The sequence below is a fragment of the Capricornis sumatraensis genome, chromosome 22 (genome assembly GCF_032405125.1).
Source record: "Capricornis sumatraensis isolate serow.1 chromosome 22, serow.2, whole genome shotgun sequence".
In the NCBI taxonomy this organism is placed as follows: Eukaryota; Metazoa; Chordata; class Mammalia; order Artiodactyla; family Bovidae; genus Capricornis; species Capricornis sumatraensis.
In genome coordinates, this window is record NC_091090.1 from 21384754 (window position 1) to 21399952 (window position 15199).

Consider the following 15199-nt stretch of genomic DNA (forward strand, 5'->3'; position numbering starts at 1 on the left):
CCCTACCACACAGACTGAGGGAGGGGGCGGCTGGGTGGGGGCAGGGGCGAATGCAGACTTTCTACAGTCACTGTCCCTTCCCAGCTCTCAGCCCACATGTTGAACCCAGAGCTCCCACCAAACTAATTTATGTCTCAGTAAGTGTGCTCTCAGAGGCCCTTTTGTTTATTCTGGAAGCAAACCTCCCTGAGCTTCAGTGCTTCTCTCCGTCTTGCCCGCCTTCCCCCAGTCCTGCCCTGCCCCAGACTCTGAATCCCCACTGTGGCTGGCTTAACATCATTTCCTAGGAGGGCTCCTGGCCAGACTTTGAGCCTCCCCAAGTCTTCTGAAGACTAGAGAGCATGGAGGACCTCAGGACAGTGATCTGATCCTCTACATTGTGGAATTCTACACACCACAGCTCCTGCCTATCCAAGAGTGCCTTGGCAGCCACAGAATTGTTGAGAGCAAGAAGCTAAGATCAGGAAATGACAACTCAATAGACTTGAGCATCAGTCCTTTAAAGTCTTTATAAAATACCATAAATATCCAACCTCCAGGAAGGAAACAGGAGGCACTGGAAACAGGGATTTATGGGCAAAAAATGGAATTTGCAGGCAATCTCCCAGAGAAGCAGCCTTACTGTGTGTCCATAGACCACTGACCTCAGGGGCAGAATGAAGCCATCCCCCAAAACCCAGAGAGTCCTCTTCCTGATGACACAGCATAAGGAGGTTTCACTGAGTAACTCCTTGTGCCAAGCGCCCTGATGCCGGGGATGTGGACGGGAAATCAATCGTTCATTAGTCAAGTCCCTGCCTGTGGGAGCTCAGAATCCAAAGATACAAATACTAGGCCAGAAAAGGAACTGAGTTCACACACTAATATGAAAATTAATGCATGAACTTTTTACAATCCTCTCGATAAGTTTTAATTCTATTAACCCGTTCGAGCTTCCCAGGAACAGGTAAGCCTTGAACAGCAGCTAGGAGGATCACTTTGCCATCAGATAAAAACTGAGGCTCAGAGAGGAAACGATTTATTCTAGTTACCAGCGGGATAAACTTAGGGCTTTATGCGACAGGTGTGTGCGTACTCAGTTGTGTCCGCGACCCTATGGGGTTTAGCCTGCCAGGTCCCTCTGTTCAGGAGATTCTGCAGGAAAGAATAGTGGAGTGGGTTGCTATTTCCTCCTCAAGGGCATCTTCCCCACCCAGGGATAGAGTCTGTGTCTCCTGTGCCTCCTGCATTGCAGGCGGATTCTTCACCGTTTGAGCTGTCGGGGAAGCCTAAGGTTACCGGGCACAAAGAAAGCTGCTTGAAGGCAGGGGACTCTGAATCGTCCAAATCTCATCCACAGCGCCTATTCGAGTGACAGTAACAACAAAAGCAATAATAATAATAAAAAGACATAGGGCTGGCTGCCCTATGATCCCAGGGGTAAGTGGCGTGCAAGAAGGCGGAGAAGGCAGTGAAAACTGTCTTTCCCATACCTTTCAGGACCGGAGGGTTGCTCCCTCTCCCCTAATTCTGGTCCTCGAGTCCCTCCCAGAGCCTCCGTTAGGAGGTGGGAAAAGATGTTGCCATAGGTCACTGAGGACACCATTCGTTCTCTCATTGGCCGAAGCCTAAAAAAGAACGTCCTCCCATTCGCTAGAAGGCAAGCCCCGAAAAGCCCATTGGCTGCCGAGTCCGCGGGCCTCCGTCGTTCTGGGGGCGGGCCGAGGTAGCTGGAGGGGGAGCGGTGTGTTGCGGGGGGGGGTGGGGTGGGGTGGTGCTCGCCGTTGCCCTGGTTACGCCGAGGCACGTGTGCAGTCCCGGAAGCGGCTCCGGGAAGCTGCCCAGCGCGCGCAGCCGGAGGAAGCACAGCCCCGGTCCGCTCGGGTCGGGTCCGGCTGGGCCATGGAGCCGTTACCTAAGCCCGCGTCCGGGCCCCGACCCAGGCCCCACCGTCTTATGCTTCTTTCCCTGCTATTGCTGCTGCTGCTGCTACTGCCGGCCCCGGAGCTGGGCCCCAGGCAGGCCCGAGCCGAGGACACCGACTGGGTTCGACTGCCCAGCAAATGCGAAGGTGAGGGGGCGGGCCCGTGGGGAGTATCCTGCTGGGGGGCGGGGCTTGCGGAGAGGGTTGGGGGAGGGACCGTCCCGGGCTCTGAGCGGGTCTCCGTTCCTGGAACCTACTCTGTGCCTGACACTGTGCTGGACGCTGGGAACGCAGGGGCGGCCGAGAGATCGGGTCTCGGTGCACCTGGAGCTCAGAAATCGGTGAAAACAAGCAGTTACAATGGGAGTGGGTAGATGCCACGAGAGAGGAGGCGCCAGGCTTTGGGGGCTGGGTGAGGAGCATCTAAATCTAGACCCCAAATGCGGGGAAAGGCTTCCTCCTGGAAGCCCTGAGCGGTTAGGAGTTAGTCGAGTGAAGAGAAGCGAAGTCACAAGATGCTGAGGCCTACAGGCAAAGGGCAAATTTGAAGAACTGAAAAGATTCACATGACCGGTCTTGGGGGAAGAACTTGAGACGCTCCTCTTGTGCCCTGACCACAACCGGCTGTGTGTCACCGGCCGTCTCCTCCACCAGCCGTGAGCTCCTCCAGGGCAAGGGCCCTTATCTAGGTAGCTGTTCACATACAGGCATGAGTGAACGTGGGTGAAGCTGGGGTGCTGTGGGTGTGTGTGGAGGAAGGAAGAGGGTCTGAGACCTAAGGGGTCACTTTAGGAGAAAAATAGAACCTGAGGGAACTTGGTGAGAGAGGGAGATTTTAGGGATATGGGAAGAGAGTGAATCCCAAAGACAGAGAGGTGGAAGTGTGGCACTTGTGTGTGTGAGAGAGAAACAGAGATAGGGAGGGAGAGAGAGAAGCATGCCAGCACACACACCAGCCAAGGGCCTATCTTTTTTCCCCTCCTCTCCATTTCTCAGTTTTGTCCTCAGACTTTTACACACACTCCTACGTTCTCACCTCTCTAACCCCAGCCCCTCACCCCTGAAAGCTGGCTATAAACCGGTTGCATCCTAATTCAAAGCCTGTAGCCAGCCAGATATTTCCTGAGCACTGGGAAGTGTGGGTGGTTTCGGAGGCATAATCCTTTCATTTGAGAGATTAAAGGTGAGTTGCTTCAGAGATGAGCTGACCTCACTGGTCAGCCTGCCAGTATGGGTTCTAGCCTGTACTTTCTCCCTCACTGTGGTGAACAGACAGTCACAGGGTTATAATGCCTTCCTTTCACTCTCTTGGCCACAGCTAAGGTCCTTTGGGGATTTCACTTCCCCTTCTCATTTTCTATCTTATTCTGATGCCAAAGGGCCCTTATGGTTTCTCTTGTTGTTCTCACAGCCTAAGAAGCTCACACTTCTTCTCCATAGGAGACTCATAAAAGCATAGAGCTGGCAAAAATCTTTAGATCATTCTAATCCAACTTGATTTTGTAGGTAATTGGTAAAGAATAAAAGGGATTTTCAGTCATGGGATGGCTTAACCTAAGTGTATATTTGCTTTTATTTATCACTGTGACACCTTAGTTATTAAGTGCTGACTGGCCCACAAAGCCTGCCTCTGGCTTAGTAGCCTGAGTAGAAGAGGCCTTGGCACAGAGGAAAGAGAACCTGCCCAGAAAGAAGTGGGTGGATGTTCACGGGGATGTAGGGTCTATGCCATGAGTCTCCTCCAAGTCTGGTTCTGGGTGGGTTCCCCAGAGAGGGTCTTGAAGAGGTAAGGTTTGGGAGAGTTGAGAGGCAAGGTTGTACTTGATGGATATAAGAGAAATGGATTGATAGGTTCCCACCCCCTGGGCCTGGCATACTACATATTGAGCACCTGGGAGAGGGGAGCACAGGAGTCAGGAAAATGATAAGCTTGCACAGAGTACAGGACAGAAGAGGGCGGGAGCCTCGGTGGCCCTGGATGGAGAGCCAGGGAGGTGAGACACCCTCAGTTCATCCTGGACTCTGAGATCAGTGGCTGACGTTTTGGAATCTTCATGTGTTCCAAGTTCTCCAAGCCATCTATTAATGCATATGTTATAAAATTTCACCAAGCAGGCCTTCAGGGGGTTTGTTTCGGTGGTAAATTGGTTTTCTATCCAACTCTGCTGATGTTGTTAAAACAATGCTGTTGACATTTAGCCTGCAGATCATATTCCATTCAGAGACATCCGAAGCTGCTCGATCAGAAGCACAGTCTCTCTAGGCAGTATTTATCAAGTATCCAGTACATACCAAGTCCCAAAATAGGGGAATAAGGAAGAAATCCAGCCCATGAGCCTCACTTCGAGTGCCCTTGTAGTCTAATTGGAGAGTCACATGAGATGATCAAGGCCCTTGGTGAGAGCATGGGTCCTACAGTGTCTCAGGATGAAATCAAGAGCAGGTGGGACTCATCCAGAAGGGCTTCTTGGGGGAGCAGGCTTTTAAGATGAAGTGGAGAGAAAGGACAGACAAGCCCTGAAGCACTTCCCTAAGGCCCCAAGCACTGCACACTTTCAGTGGTAGCAGTGTTATGCAACGGTAATTATTTGTTTACACTTCTTTCTGCTCCATTAGACTGAGTATCTGGGAGGGAGAGACCTTGTTTTCCTCTCTGTATCCCCAGGCAGTGCCTGACACATAGGAGTTGCTTAATAACTATTTGAAGAAGAATAAGAGGAAATGAGAAAATAAATGTACAGAAACAGAAACAGGCCTGTGGGGGGAAATGGAACGAATTAACTTGGTAGGAATAGAGAAGTGGTGTTGAAATAACATATGAAATCAAGAAATAAAAAGCCATAAAAGACATCTTGGGAACAATTGGGGAATTTGAACATGGACTGAGTATTAGATGAGATAGGAATTGTTAAATCTTCAAGCATGGTGGTGGTTTTATGATTAGTAGGGGAAGGTCCTTGTTCTCAGGAAGTGCTCGATGACTTGTTTAGGAGCAAAGATCATGATGTCTTGCAGCTTATTTTCAAAATGGTTTAGCAAAAACAGTGCATATATTTTGACATCTATTATTATCACATTGCTTTATATTATAAATCGAAAATAGTGGTAAATCACTGTTGTGTATTTTTTTTTACTAACAGCTCTTTTTGTTGTTTTTTCTTTCTTTTTTAATTTATTTATTTTCTTTTTTACTAACAATTCTTGACTGTGAGTATAAGGTATATAGTTATTCATTGTACTCTTTCAGCTTTTCTGTATGTTTGGAATTCTTTTCAGTGACATAAATGATTGTGGGGGTAGGGGACAGGAAGGAGCTGGGAGAAATGGAGGCAGTAGGAAAAGGGCCCAGAGAGAACAGGGGCCAGTGGATCTTGGAGCCTACTTTCACCCGCTGAACTCTATTGCTGGTCTGCCCACTGAACTGTACTGCTGGTCTGGTGCTGACTCCTTTCTCTGCCCCAAGCATCAGCTCAACCCAGTCCCAGCGAGGCATCCGCTTGGGTCTATTTTGCTGGTAGCCGGCTCCCAGCAAAGACTCATATGAACTCAGTAGGTGGTGCTGTGTCTGCCTTCCCCAGTGTGTAAATATGTCGCTGTGGAGCTGAAGTCAGCCTTTGAGGAAACTGGCAAGACCAAGGAGGTGATCGACACAGGCTATGGCATCCTGGACCGGAAGGCCTCAGGCGTCAAATATACCAAGTCGTAAGTAGAGGGGAGGGAGAGGGGCACCAGCCTGCCCTGCTTTGTTCCTTGAGGCATCAGCATCTTGAAGTTCTCTTCTCCCTTCCTGCTAGGCAGACCCACCAAAAGGAGGCAGCTCTAACTGAGACCCAGGTTTGCCCACTGATTCTACCCTGAACTGATTGTATGGCCTTCCTAAATCCCCAAGTGCCTCTGGGCTTCACATCCTTCATCTGTAAAAGCAAGACTATTGGACCTCACCAGTAACTCCCAGTGTTTGGAATTTATGGACCAATCTTTAAAAATATAGGATTGCTGGGAAATTCCCTGGTGGTCCAGTGGTTAGGGCTGGACATTTTTCATTGCCATGGCCCAGGTTCAATCCCTGGTCAGGGAACTAAGATCCTGCAAGCTGCTCAGTGCAGCCAGAAAAAACAGGCTCACCAGCTTTTAATCTTGCCAGGTATAAATATTGAAAACAAACCAAAAAGCATTTCCATCAAATATGATCATCCTTTCCAAATGAAACACTATCTCGACATCAAATATCCATACATGTTGCTTTATTTTTTAAAAATCTAGCTAATCATTTAAGACAACAACAACTTTCTTCCCATAGAACTGTTAAAATTGTGTCTCTCTGGTCTGTGTTCCAGCATTTCAGAGCCCCCCTGATGACCTATCTCCCTCCCAGCTCTGCCTTCCCATTGGTGAGCCTTGCAGGTGCTGGGGTAGCAGGGCTGGAGGGCTGGACCCCTAACCCGCAGGGTCGAGGAGGGGAGCTCAGGCAGGGACTGTCTTGTGCTGCTGTCTCGGCAGGGACTTAAGGTTAATTGAAGTCACGGAGACCATTTGCAAGCGGCTCCTGGACTACAGCCTGCACAAGGAGAGGACCGGCAGCAACCGATTTGCTAAGGTTGGCTTTGTATATGCCCTTCCTCCCCACTGGGGCCGGGCTTCGGGTCTCAGTGTGTCGCCTGGTCTGAGTGCCATCAGAAGATCATGCCCTGGGAGCTTCCCTCCTTGGCAGCTTCCTGTTCTTTATCCATTGCCATTTGCATTCCTCCCATCCTGAGCGGCCTGACTTTTCAGTGCAGGTGGGCACATTGCTGATGTCTGGGCCTGCCCCCTGGGGTCCTGCCTCAGCCTAGGACAGAAATGCTCCTAGGTGGCAGCCCCCTGGGGGCCAGAGCACTTTGTGCGGGGGAGAACTCAGGATGCGCAGAACTGTGGGAGTTTAGAGATGTCAGAAAACTCTTGGGGAGGGCATGATGACTGCCATGTCCCTTCTCTGGGCCCATAGGGCCCCACCTGGATCTCGCTCATGATGCCTTTATGACATTTATTGCACTCACCATGTACATGAATGCTTCTTTCACTGGAGAATGAGCTTCCTTGCAGCAAGGCCCATGTTTCCTTTTTTTAAAATTTTCCCTTGTGCTATTTATTTTTCTATCCACAAAAGAAAGGTGCATGAGTGTGTGAGAAAATAAATAAAGTGAATCAGTTTAAGTTCTGATCCAGAATGAGATGTGTGATGGGAAAACAGATCCGTACAACAGCAATCTTGCTCTGGCCCAGGGTTTTAAAGTCCCATCGAAAACCGGATGTCTTCCCTTTCCTCTTCTTTTGCTCTTGCCTCATCTCACACATTCTGCTTGAAGACTGTGTCACACGGATGCAGTGGCTCAGAAGTCAGTACACGTATGTGAGCGCACCACTCTCATACACAGAATCTACCAGCCACGCAATTCCAGGGAGTGGCTTGACAATAAACTGATAATAAACTCTTCTGTGGCTTAATGATGCCAGGACTCCTGGACATTGATAAGATGTCATCCTACCCACCTATCTCCATACCCCTCCCCATATACCTGTTGCCATGTGTCTTTCCAAAAGGATCCAGAGGGGGTTGGGGAGTGGGGTCTGGAGGCTCATGTGTCTCCTGTCACTCCTACAAGGGCCCATGTTTCTTTGTCTCTGCATCTTCTATGCCTGGTAGAAGAGCTGTCTCCCACGTTCCTCCACCTAAGTACCCTTCTAGCAAAGGAGATCCTTCAGAAACCCTTGGGAAACCTAGAGGAATACTTCTAAGCCACAAAAGTCCTAGGTTTTATCTTTATAATTTGTATTAACATTGTACTTGGTAATAAACCCATGTTTAATGTAATAATGTTTAATTTTATTTTCTATAGTGAAAAAACTAGAAGCAGCCTGACCATTCACTAGTAGGGGAGTGGTTAAGTAAATTGGCCATTCATTGGACTCTTAGACAAACTGTACAATGAAGAATGAGGTAGTTCTTTATGAGTTGAACTAAAATCACCTCCAGAGTATAGTTGTTTAGTCACTAAGTTATATCCAACTCTTTTGCCACCCTATGGACTGTAGCCTTCCAGGCTCCTCTGTCCATGAGATTTCCCAGGCAGGAATAGTGGAGAGGGTAGCCATTTCCTTCTCCAGGGGATCTTCCTGACCCAGGGATGGAACCTGAGTTTCCTGCATTGGCAGGCACATTCTTTACCACTGAGCCACCCAGGAAGCCCTCTCCAAAGGATATTATTAAGTAAAAAAACGCACGGTGCAGAATATCGTGTATGATACATACATTGAGCTGCTTGTACGGGGGTGAAGTGGGGGTGGAGGAGAGGCTATTTTTGTGTGCGTAGTGGGTTGCATCCACATGCGTGGTCTCTGGGAGACAGAAGAAACAGGTAGTGTGTTGTCTCTGGAGAAGACCTAGGTGGCTGGCAGAAATAATTTTGTACAGAACCAAGAGTCTTCCCTGCCTTGCCTGTGCTTCTTCCCAGCAAGGAAAGATACAAGTTGTGGGAAGAACCAGAAGCAGGGAGTAGGCTGGCCACGGGGGAGGCCACAGTGAGGGGAAAGAGACAGGACCAGTTTATTATCCTGGAAAGGAGTATTTGCTCAAAGGGTCCTGAGAGCAACCTTTCTGAAAGGAGGAGGTGTGGGGAGGGGCTGTGGGACACAGGCCTCAAAGAGGGGAGGAGAAGGTGAGGATGAGCATGAGAAGCTGGAGAGGGTCTTGACCTTGGCGGGGTCCCTGGATCTCCAGCCGCACCAGGAGAGGAGCAGGGCAGGGAGGGGAAGGGTCTCTGCCTCTCACATCCCGTCGCTTCTTCCAGGGCATGTCAGAGACCTTTGAGACGCTGCACAACCTGGTGCACAAAGGGGTCAAAGTGGTGATGGACATCCCCTACGAGCTGTGGAACGAGACCTCGGCAGAGGTGGCCGACCTCAAGAAGCAGGTAGGGGCCCCGCCCCAACTCTGGGCTCGGTGAGGGTGGGTCCTCAGTTGACGAGGGCCATCGGGAGCTGGGGGACTGTGGTCAAGCCGTCTCACCCTGCCTCTGGCTGCGGCCTCCTCGGGGGAGTCACAGCCACCAGCTGGGTGGGTGGTGAGACAAGGCTTAGGCTCACCCGGCTCCTCTGGGAGAGGTCAGGCCCAGGCATTGCCAACGTGAGGCCTTGTGGTTAACAGTGCGATGTCCTGGTGGAGGAGTTCGAGGAGGTGATCGAGGACTGGTACAGGAACCACCAGGAGGAGGACCTGACTCAGTTCCTCTGCGCCAACCACGTGCTGAAGGGCAAGGACGCCAGTGAGTCCCAGGGCAGCAGGGCTGGGCCCTCCATACTCTCCACTTAGGGGAGGTGGGTGAGGAGAGGATGCAAAAGAAAGAAGAAATGGTGGCGTTGGAGCCTCCATCCTCAAGGAGCTGGATGGTACAGGGCGGGGTCAGGGCCTGGTGCCTCAGATGCCCCCCAGATGGGCCGGGAGGGCCCCAGCAAAGCAGAGCTGGGGCCAGATCCCGTCACCACCCCCGGTGGCTCTGCAGCCTGAGCTCCTTACCCAGCCAGCCAGCCTGTTGAAGGTGTCTCTCCCTGCAGGCTGCCTGGCAGAGCAGTGGTCTGGCAAGAAGGGGGACACAGCCTCCCTGGGAGGCAAGAAATCCAAGAAGAAGAGTGGCCGGGCCAAGGCCTTGGGCAGCGGTGGCAGCAAACAGAGGAAGGAGCTGGGCGACCTCGATGGAGACCCCAGCCCCGAGGAGGACGAGGGCATTCAGAAGGCTTCCCCGCTCACACACAGCCCCCCTGACGAGCTCTGAGCCTAACCCAGCAGCTCCTGCTGACCGAGAGCCTGAGCTGGGAGCCCAAGGGTCTGGGCCCCCGGCTCCCGCAGATGGAGCAGTGCGGGGTCCCAGTGGTGTCTGCCTGGCTGGTGCCGCCTCCTGCCGTGGAAACTCCAGCCCTGGGAGAACTCGGATCAGCTGTGGGCAGCCCAGGCCGGCCTCTTCCCTCTGCCCAGCGTTCCTCTCCTGACCCAGACTTCAGGCGGGCGCCGTGATCTCAGGACTGCCCAGGACTCCAGTGTGAACTCCAGTGGGCAGGTGTTGAGCTGGACCCAGGACCGGGGCTCCAGAGCCCCCCACCCCCTCGCTCCTCCAGCACCAGCTCCTCCTCTCCGCACCCCCTCTTCCTGTGGACACCTTGTGCTCTGCCTGGCCCTCCCCTGGGGCTCACAGAGTAAAACCTTTCGGCCTTTTTCATTCAGATTTCTGAGTCCCCTTCAGCTCCTTAGAGGGGCCGGAGCCCCCTGCCACTCTTTCCTGCCCCACTGTTCCCGCCTTGGGGGCTGAGGATGGGAGGCTGTTCCTGTAAGCCTGCCCGCTGTGGGGAAAGCAGGCACAGGGAGGGCCCTGGGGCTCTGGGGTGAGGGCTGGGCCTTGGGTATGGGGTGGGCATAGAGCTCCGGCCCTGCCCCCCAGCTGTCTGTGGCCTCCCTGAGCTGCTCAGGCCGGGAGAGCCGTCCTCACTCCTTCCCAGCCTCCCGCCTCCTGCCTCCCCACCAAGTCCTTCCTGTTTGTTGTGTAAAGTGTGCACGGTGACCCCACCAGCCCCAGCCCCCCCCTCCATGTCCTGCCTCTTGGCTTCTGGCCTCTTGGTCTTGACCCTTGTTCCCTGATGACCACACCTGACCACTCTGCGCTCCCTAGCTCTTGTGCCAGGAACCCACAGGGGAGGACAGCCAAGCCCCCAACAACACTGGTTACACCGTGTTCTCTGAGAGCAGGGGATGAACAGCAAGGCTGGCCTCTGAGGAGAAGGGGTGGGAGGCACCTCCCGGGCCGTCCTGAGGGCAGAGATCGGTGGTGGCGTCAGAAGCAACAGTGGTGACGGCTGCGGGTAGTCCATGCTTTAACCCTAGAGGTGCCCCAGACTCCAGCTTCTGGCAAAAATGCTCTTGAGGTCCCCTCCCCAGGGCTGGGGACAGAGGCCACAGAGCGTGGAGCAGACTGGAAGCTGCTGCCGCTCTGAGTCACAAGGCTTGGAGCAGGCCCTGAGAGGGTGATTCTTCGTGGTCTACTGCCCCGCTCACTGACGGCAGTGTGGAGACTGTCTGCATGTTGGAGGGGCTGTGGGCAGAGAAGCCACTCTCGACTCTGGTCCCAGCCTGGACTCTGTTCTGAGCGTAAGAGATGACTGGGGAGGGGTCAGGCATTGGAACTCAGGGCTTGGGAACCATTTGCAGCCCCCTGGACTGTCTACAGTTTGGTGGCCAGTCTCTGACTCTCCCTTTCTGTCACTGTTCCACAGCTCTTCAGTGCTTGGCTTAATTCTGTCCCCAGAGCTTTGTTGTCCTGTGAATAGGATGAGACAAAAACCAGGAGTCCAGGCCCAGGCCTAGGCCTGCACCAGAGGGAGGGCAGCGCGGTGACTGCTCTGCTCTTTGACCTGTGGCTGCTGGAGGATGAGCGCCCGCACCCGCACCCCGCACCCCACCCCCCGGTCCCCACAAGGCCAGGCATGTTGCACTCTAGCTCTCCACCCACCCACCCCAGCAGGCAGCTTCTCCCTGGCCCAGCCTAGGAAAGGGCAGGATCCACTTCCCAGCTTTTCCTTTCCCTCTCCCCACTGCACATACCAGCCTTTCTGAGCTTGACTATAGCCTCCTGCTTTCCCACACCGCTTCTCTCCTAGGTGAGGGGTCTGGCTGAGCTCAAGTGAACCTGATCTCAGTTCCCTCAGTAGAAGCCCAATCAGAATGGTGTCTTTCACCCTCACGTGGACTCGAGTCACTTGGATGCTTGTCAGCCAGACAGATGTCTGGGTGCCGCTCAGACTTGCCAGTCTGGGGATCTAGGAGTCGGCCTGGCTCTTAGGAGGAGGTTGGCTAGAACCCACTTCACCGGGAGAAGTTTGGATGTTGTGTTACGAGGGGCTGGGACCTCAGTGTAGCCACGCTGGGAGGAAGTCTTGTCCTCAGAAACGTGAATTGTCAGCACCTCAGAGAGGATGTCTCTGTTGAAGACCTTCGTCATCCAGAACCTCAAAGGACTAGCCACAAGTCCAGTTTGTTGAAGTTCAGCGACAGTCAGGTCTCAGGGGTTGGGGCTCTGTAGGCTCAGAGGTGGCTGCGTCAGGGCCCCTGTGTATTTGTTTGAAGGCACAGCTCCTAGGAGGCAGGCTCCTCTCTTTATTTCCAAGTTCCTGGGTGGTGGTTCCCTGCAACATCTTTTTGCAACTTAGCGGTGCTTTTCACACCTTTGACTCCGCTCTGTCAGACAGTTGTTTTAATAAGTTTTGTTAGACACTTGACCACCAGAATTCCTGCCAGAAAATGATAAATAGACAAGCCCCTGAGGCTTGGAGTTTGACTGGAAACCCCTTAAATGTGGAAACTTTGTGCAGTTCACAGCTTGTCCACACGTCAGAGCAGCCCTAAATCACTTTAGTTCACAAGTACAAACAAAATTCCTCTTCTTATGCTTTGATCCCGAAAGAAAAGCACATCTTTCTTTTCCTGACAGATGCACAGTCCATGCCTAACTGGTTTAAAGAAGGACTCTGTGTACTAATCCTAGCGGCAAAGCCAGCAGAATCCATCTTGACCATCCCCTGATGGCCTAGTTTGTGCTATTAAGGAATTTCACTGGAACAATAAATAGTAGCCACTGGTTTTTGAATGCATGTTATCACGGCAAGGACTGCTCTACATGCTTTTACATAATTCATTTAATACAGCTGTGATCTATGCAAGGACATGAAGTTTTAAACACACTGAGTAATAAAATGCACAAAGTACATATAAATGTACAGTTCAATGAATTTTTATGAACTGAATACCAAAATCAACCAGCATGAAGATCACAAAACACTATTACCACCACTCCCACCCCACACATTCTACAAAAAGAACAGGGATTTGGTCTACTTTGTTCACTGCTCAATCCCCAGTGATTAATACAGCTGCTGGCACAGAGTAGCTGCTTCCCCCCAGCTCCCTGCCGCACTGCAGGGCTTATGGGATCTTAGTTCCTCCACCAGGGATTGAACCCAAGCCCTCGCAGTGAAAGCTCAGAGTCCTAACCACTGGACCGCTGGGGAGTTCCCAGAGTAGCTACTTAATAAATATCTGTTGAATGAGTGGAGCACAGAAAGGTCAAATAACTTGCCAAGACCACACATTTAGGAGGTGAGCCAACCAGGTTATGAACCCAGAAAGAATGGTTTCAGTGTCTTGTGGCGCAGCCTCTGACATAGAGCTTTGCAGCCACAGCTGGTTGGCTTGTCCACCCTCCTCCCCCTACCTGGTTCTCCAGAAGGCAGACCAGTTGCTGTCCAGTAGTCTATTTACGTCGTCAGAGTTTAAGGCTGGACATGCAGTTAAAAGACTTGAATTAACCTTCAAGCCTTTCTCCCTGTTCAAAATTTAGCTGTGTGTATAGCTTAAACGCAGCTTGGGGGCTTCCCTGGTGGCTCAGTGGTAAAGAATCCCCCTGCATATGCTGGGGAGACAGGTTGATTCCTGATCTGGGAAGATCCCACATGCTGTTGAGCAGCTAAGCCTGTGCTTCAGAGCTCAGGAGCTGCAACTACTGAGCCCTCGTAATGCAACTGCTGAAGCCTGAGTCCGCTGGAGTCAGTGCTCCAGAACGAGAGAAACCACCGCAGTGAGAACCCCCTGCGCTGCAACTGGAGAAAAGCCAGCAACAAAGAGCCAGTGCAGCCAAAAGTAAATATTTTTTTAAAAAGGCAGCTTGACCCTTATCGCTGCCCTTAAGGGCTGGCTTCTTACAATTTCTTTAAAAGGAATCCAATTTTACTCATTCTTTAAAAGTGTATTTTCCACCTATTAAACTTCCACTAAAATGGTTGTGATTCTCTACTGGGAGATGTAGGTACACCTGGAGATGGGAGGAGTTGACCAACTGCATCACCAGCTCCAGGGGTGGTAATATCTCCTAACGTCATCACTTTTCTAAAGTAGAAAATGTTCTCTGTCTGAAACAAACAAAGCAAGACACTCAAAAGCCAGGTGTCAGTTTTTAAATTTATTTACTTGTTTTTGGCTGCACTGGGTCTTCGCTGCTGCATGTGGGCCTTCTCTAGGTGCGGTGCTCGGGCTCCTCACTGTGGTGGTTTCTCGTTTCAGAGCATGGGCTCTAAGGTGTGTAGGCTTCAGTAGCTGTGATGAACTGGCTTAACTGCCCAGCAGCATGTGGACTATTCCTGGACCAGGGATCGAACCCATATCCCATGAATTGGCAGGCAGATTCTCAACCACTGGGGGCCCAGAGAAGTCGCCAGGTGTTATTTTGTTAGAATTGCTCGCCAAAGTTGGTCTTGGTGTTTTATTATTCCTTTCATCAACATGTGACAGCATGTGCCAAGTTATCTGTTTCAGTGAGCAGTATGTTACCAGGGCTCAACCGGTGTGTCATTTTGACACGGGAGAACAGCTCAGTGAATTCCCTGGTGGTCCACAGTTAGGACTCTGAGCTGCCACTGCCTAGGGCCCGGGTTCAATCCCTGGTTGGAGAACTAAGGTCCCAAGGTGCAAAAAACTAAACAACAAAATAAACAAACAAATAATTTAAAAAAAAACACCCAGATCAGTAAGGTCAATATATTCACAAGAGATTTTACTGGAGGTTAGCACATTGATGAAATACTCATAGATGCACTAAGCTTAATAGTAATGCAGCCGCCATCAATTAGCTTTACCACCCACTGATATAGGGACCAACTTTACACTTATTTGATGGGACTTTATTAAAGCAGATTGAGTCTCACATCATATATCGAAAAGGCTAAGAAAGGGTCCACTGTGATAAAAATCCATTAGACTTCACGTGGGCATCCCAGTGGTCAATCTGGGTAGTCAGCAGAGAAGACTTTTTTTCAGCAGCTTGAACTAGAGCTTGGAAATTGGCATCCCTCCTCTGAACAATGAATTTCTACCTATTCTGAATCAAAACAAAGACATCCAGAATGTCTTCCATTCGTAGTTACTGTATATAATTCCAATTCTAAGATTTTAATGTGTCCTTAAATAGGTTTAGTCTTAGAGTTTGTTCCGTTGCAGCCATATTCCCAACCTAGAATCTCTTTTTAAACATATTATACATTTTGGGGGGATTCCCAGGTGGCTCAGTGGTAAAGAATTCACCTGTCAACGCAGGAGCCTCAAGAGGCGCAGGTTTGATCCCTGGGTCGGGAAGATCTCTGGAGGAGGAAATGGCAATCCACTCCAGTATTCTTGCCTGGAGAATCCCATTCTTATTTTCAGCTGAGTCAAACTATAAATTGATT

General features: G+C 51.2%; 1 protein-coding gene across 1 annotated transcript; it reads left to right on the forward strand.

The window, feature by feature from the left end:
- Positions 1-1821: 1821 nt before the first annotated feature.
- Positions 1822-10131, forward strand: CNPY3 (canopy FGF signaling regulator 3). The gene is made up of 6 exons (XM_068994266.1): positions 1822-2050; positions 5482-5605; positions 6404-6500; positions 8731-8853; positions 9087-9204; positions 9494-10131. The coding sequence occupies exons 1-6, from the start codon at positions 1882-1884 to the stop codon at positions 9709-9711; spliced, it is 849 nt and encodes a 282-aa protein (XP_068850367.1). The 5' UTR covers positions 1822-1881; the 3' UTR covers positions 9712-10131.
- Positions 10132-15199: the final 5068 nt, after the last annotated feature.

Coding starts and splice junctions, on each gene's coding strand:
- CNPY3 (XM_068994266.1), top strand. CDS start 1,882: ATGGAGCCGTTACCTAAGCCCGCGTCCGGGCCCCGACCCAGGCCCCAC. Junction 2,051..5,481: donor ACTGCCCAGCAAATGCGAAG/GTGAGGGGGCGG, acceptor TGCCTTCCCCAG/TGTGTAAATATGTCGCTGTG. Junction 8,854..9,086: donor TGGCCGACCTCAAGAAGCAG/GTAGGGGCCCCG, acceptor TGTGGTTAACAG/TGCGATGTCCTGGTGGAGGA.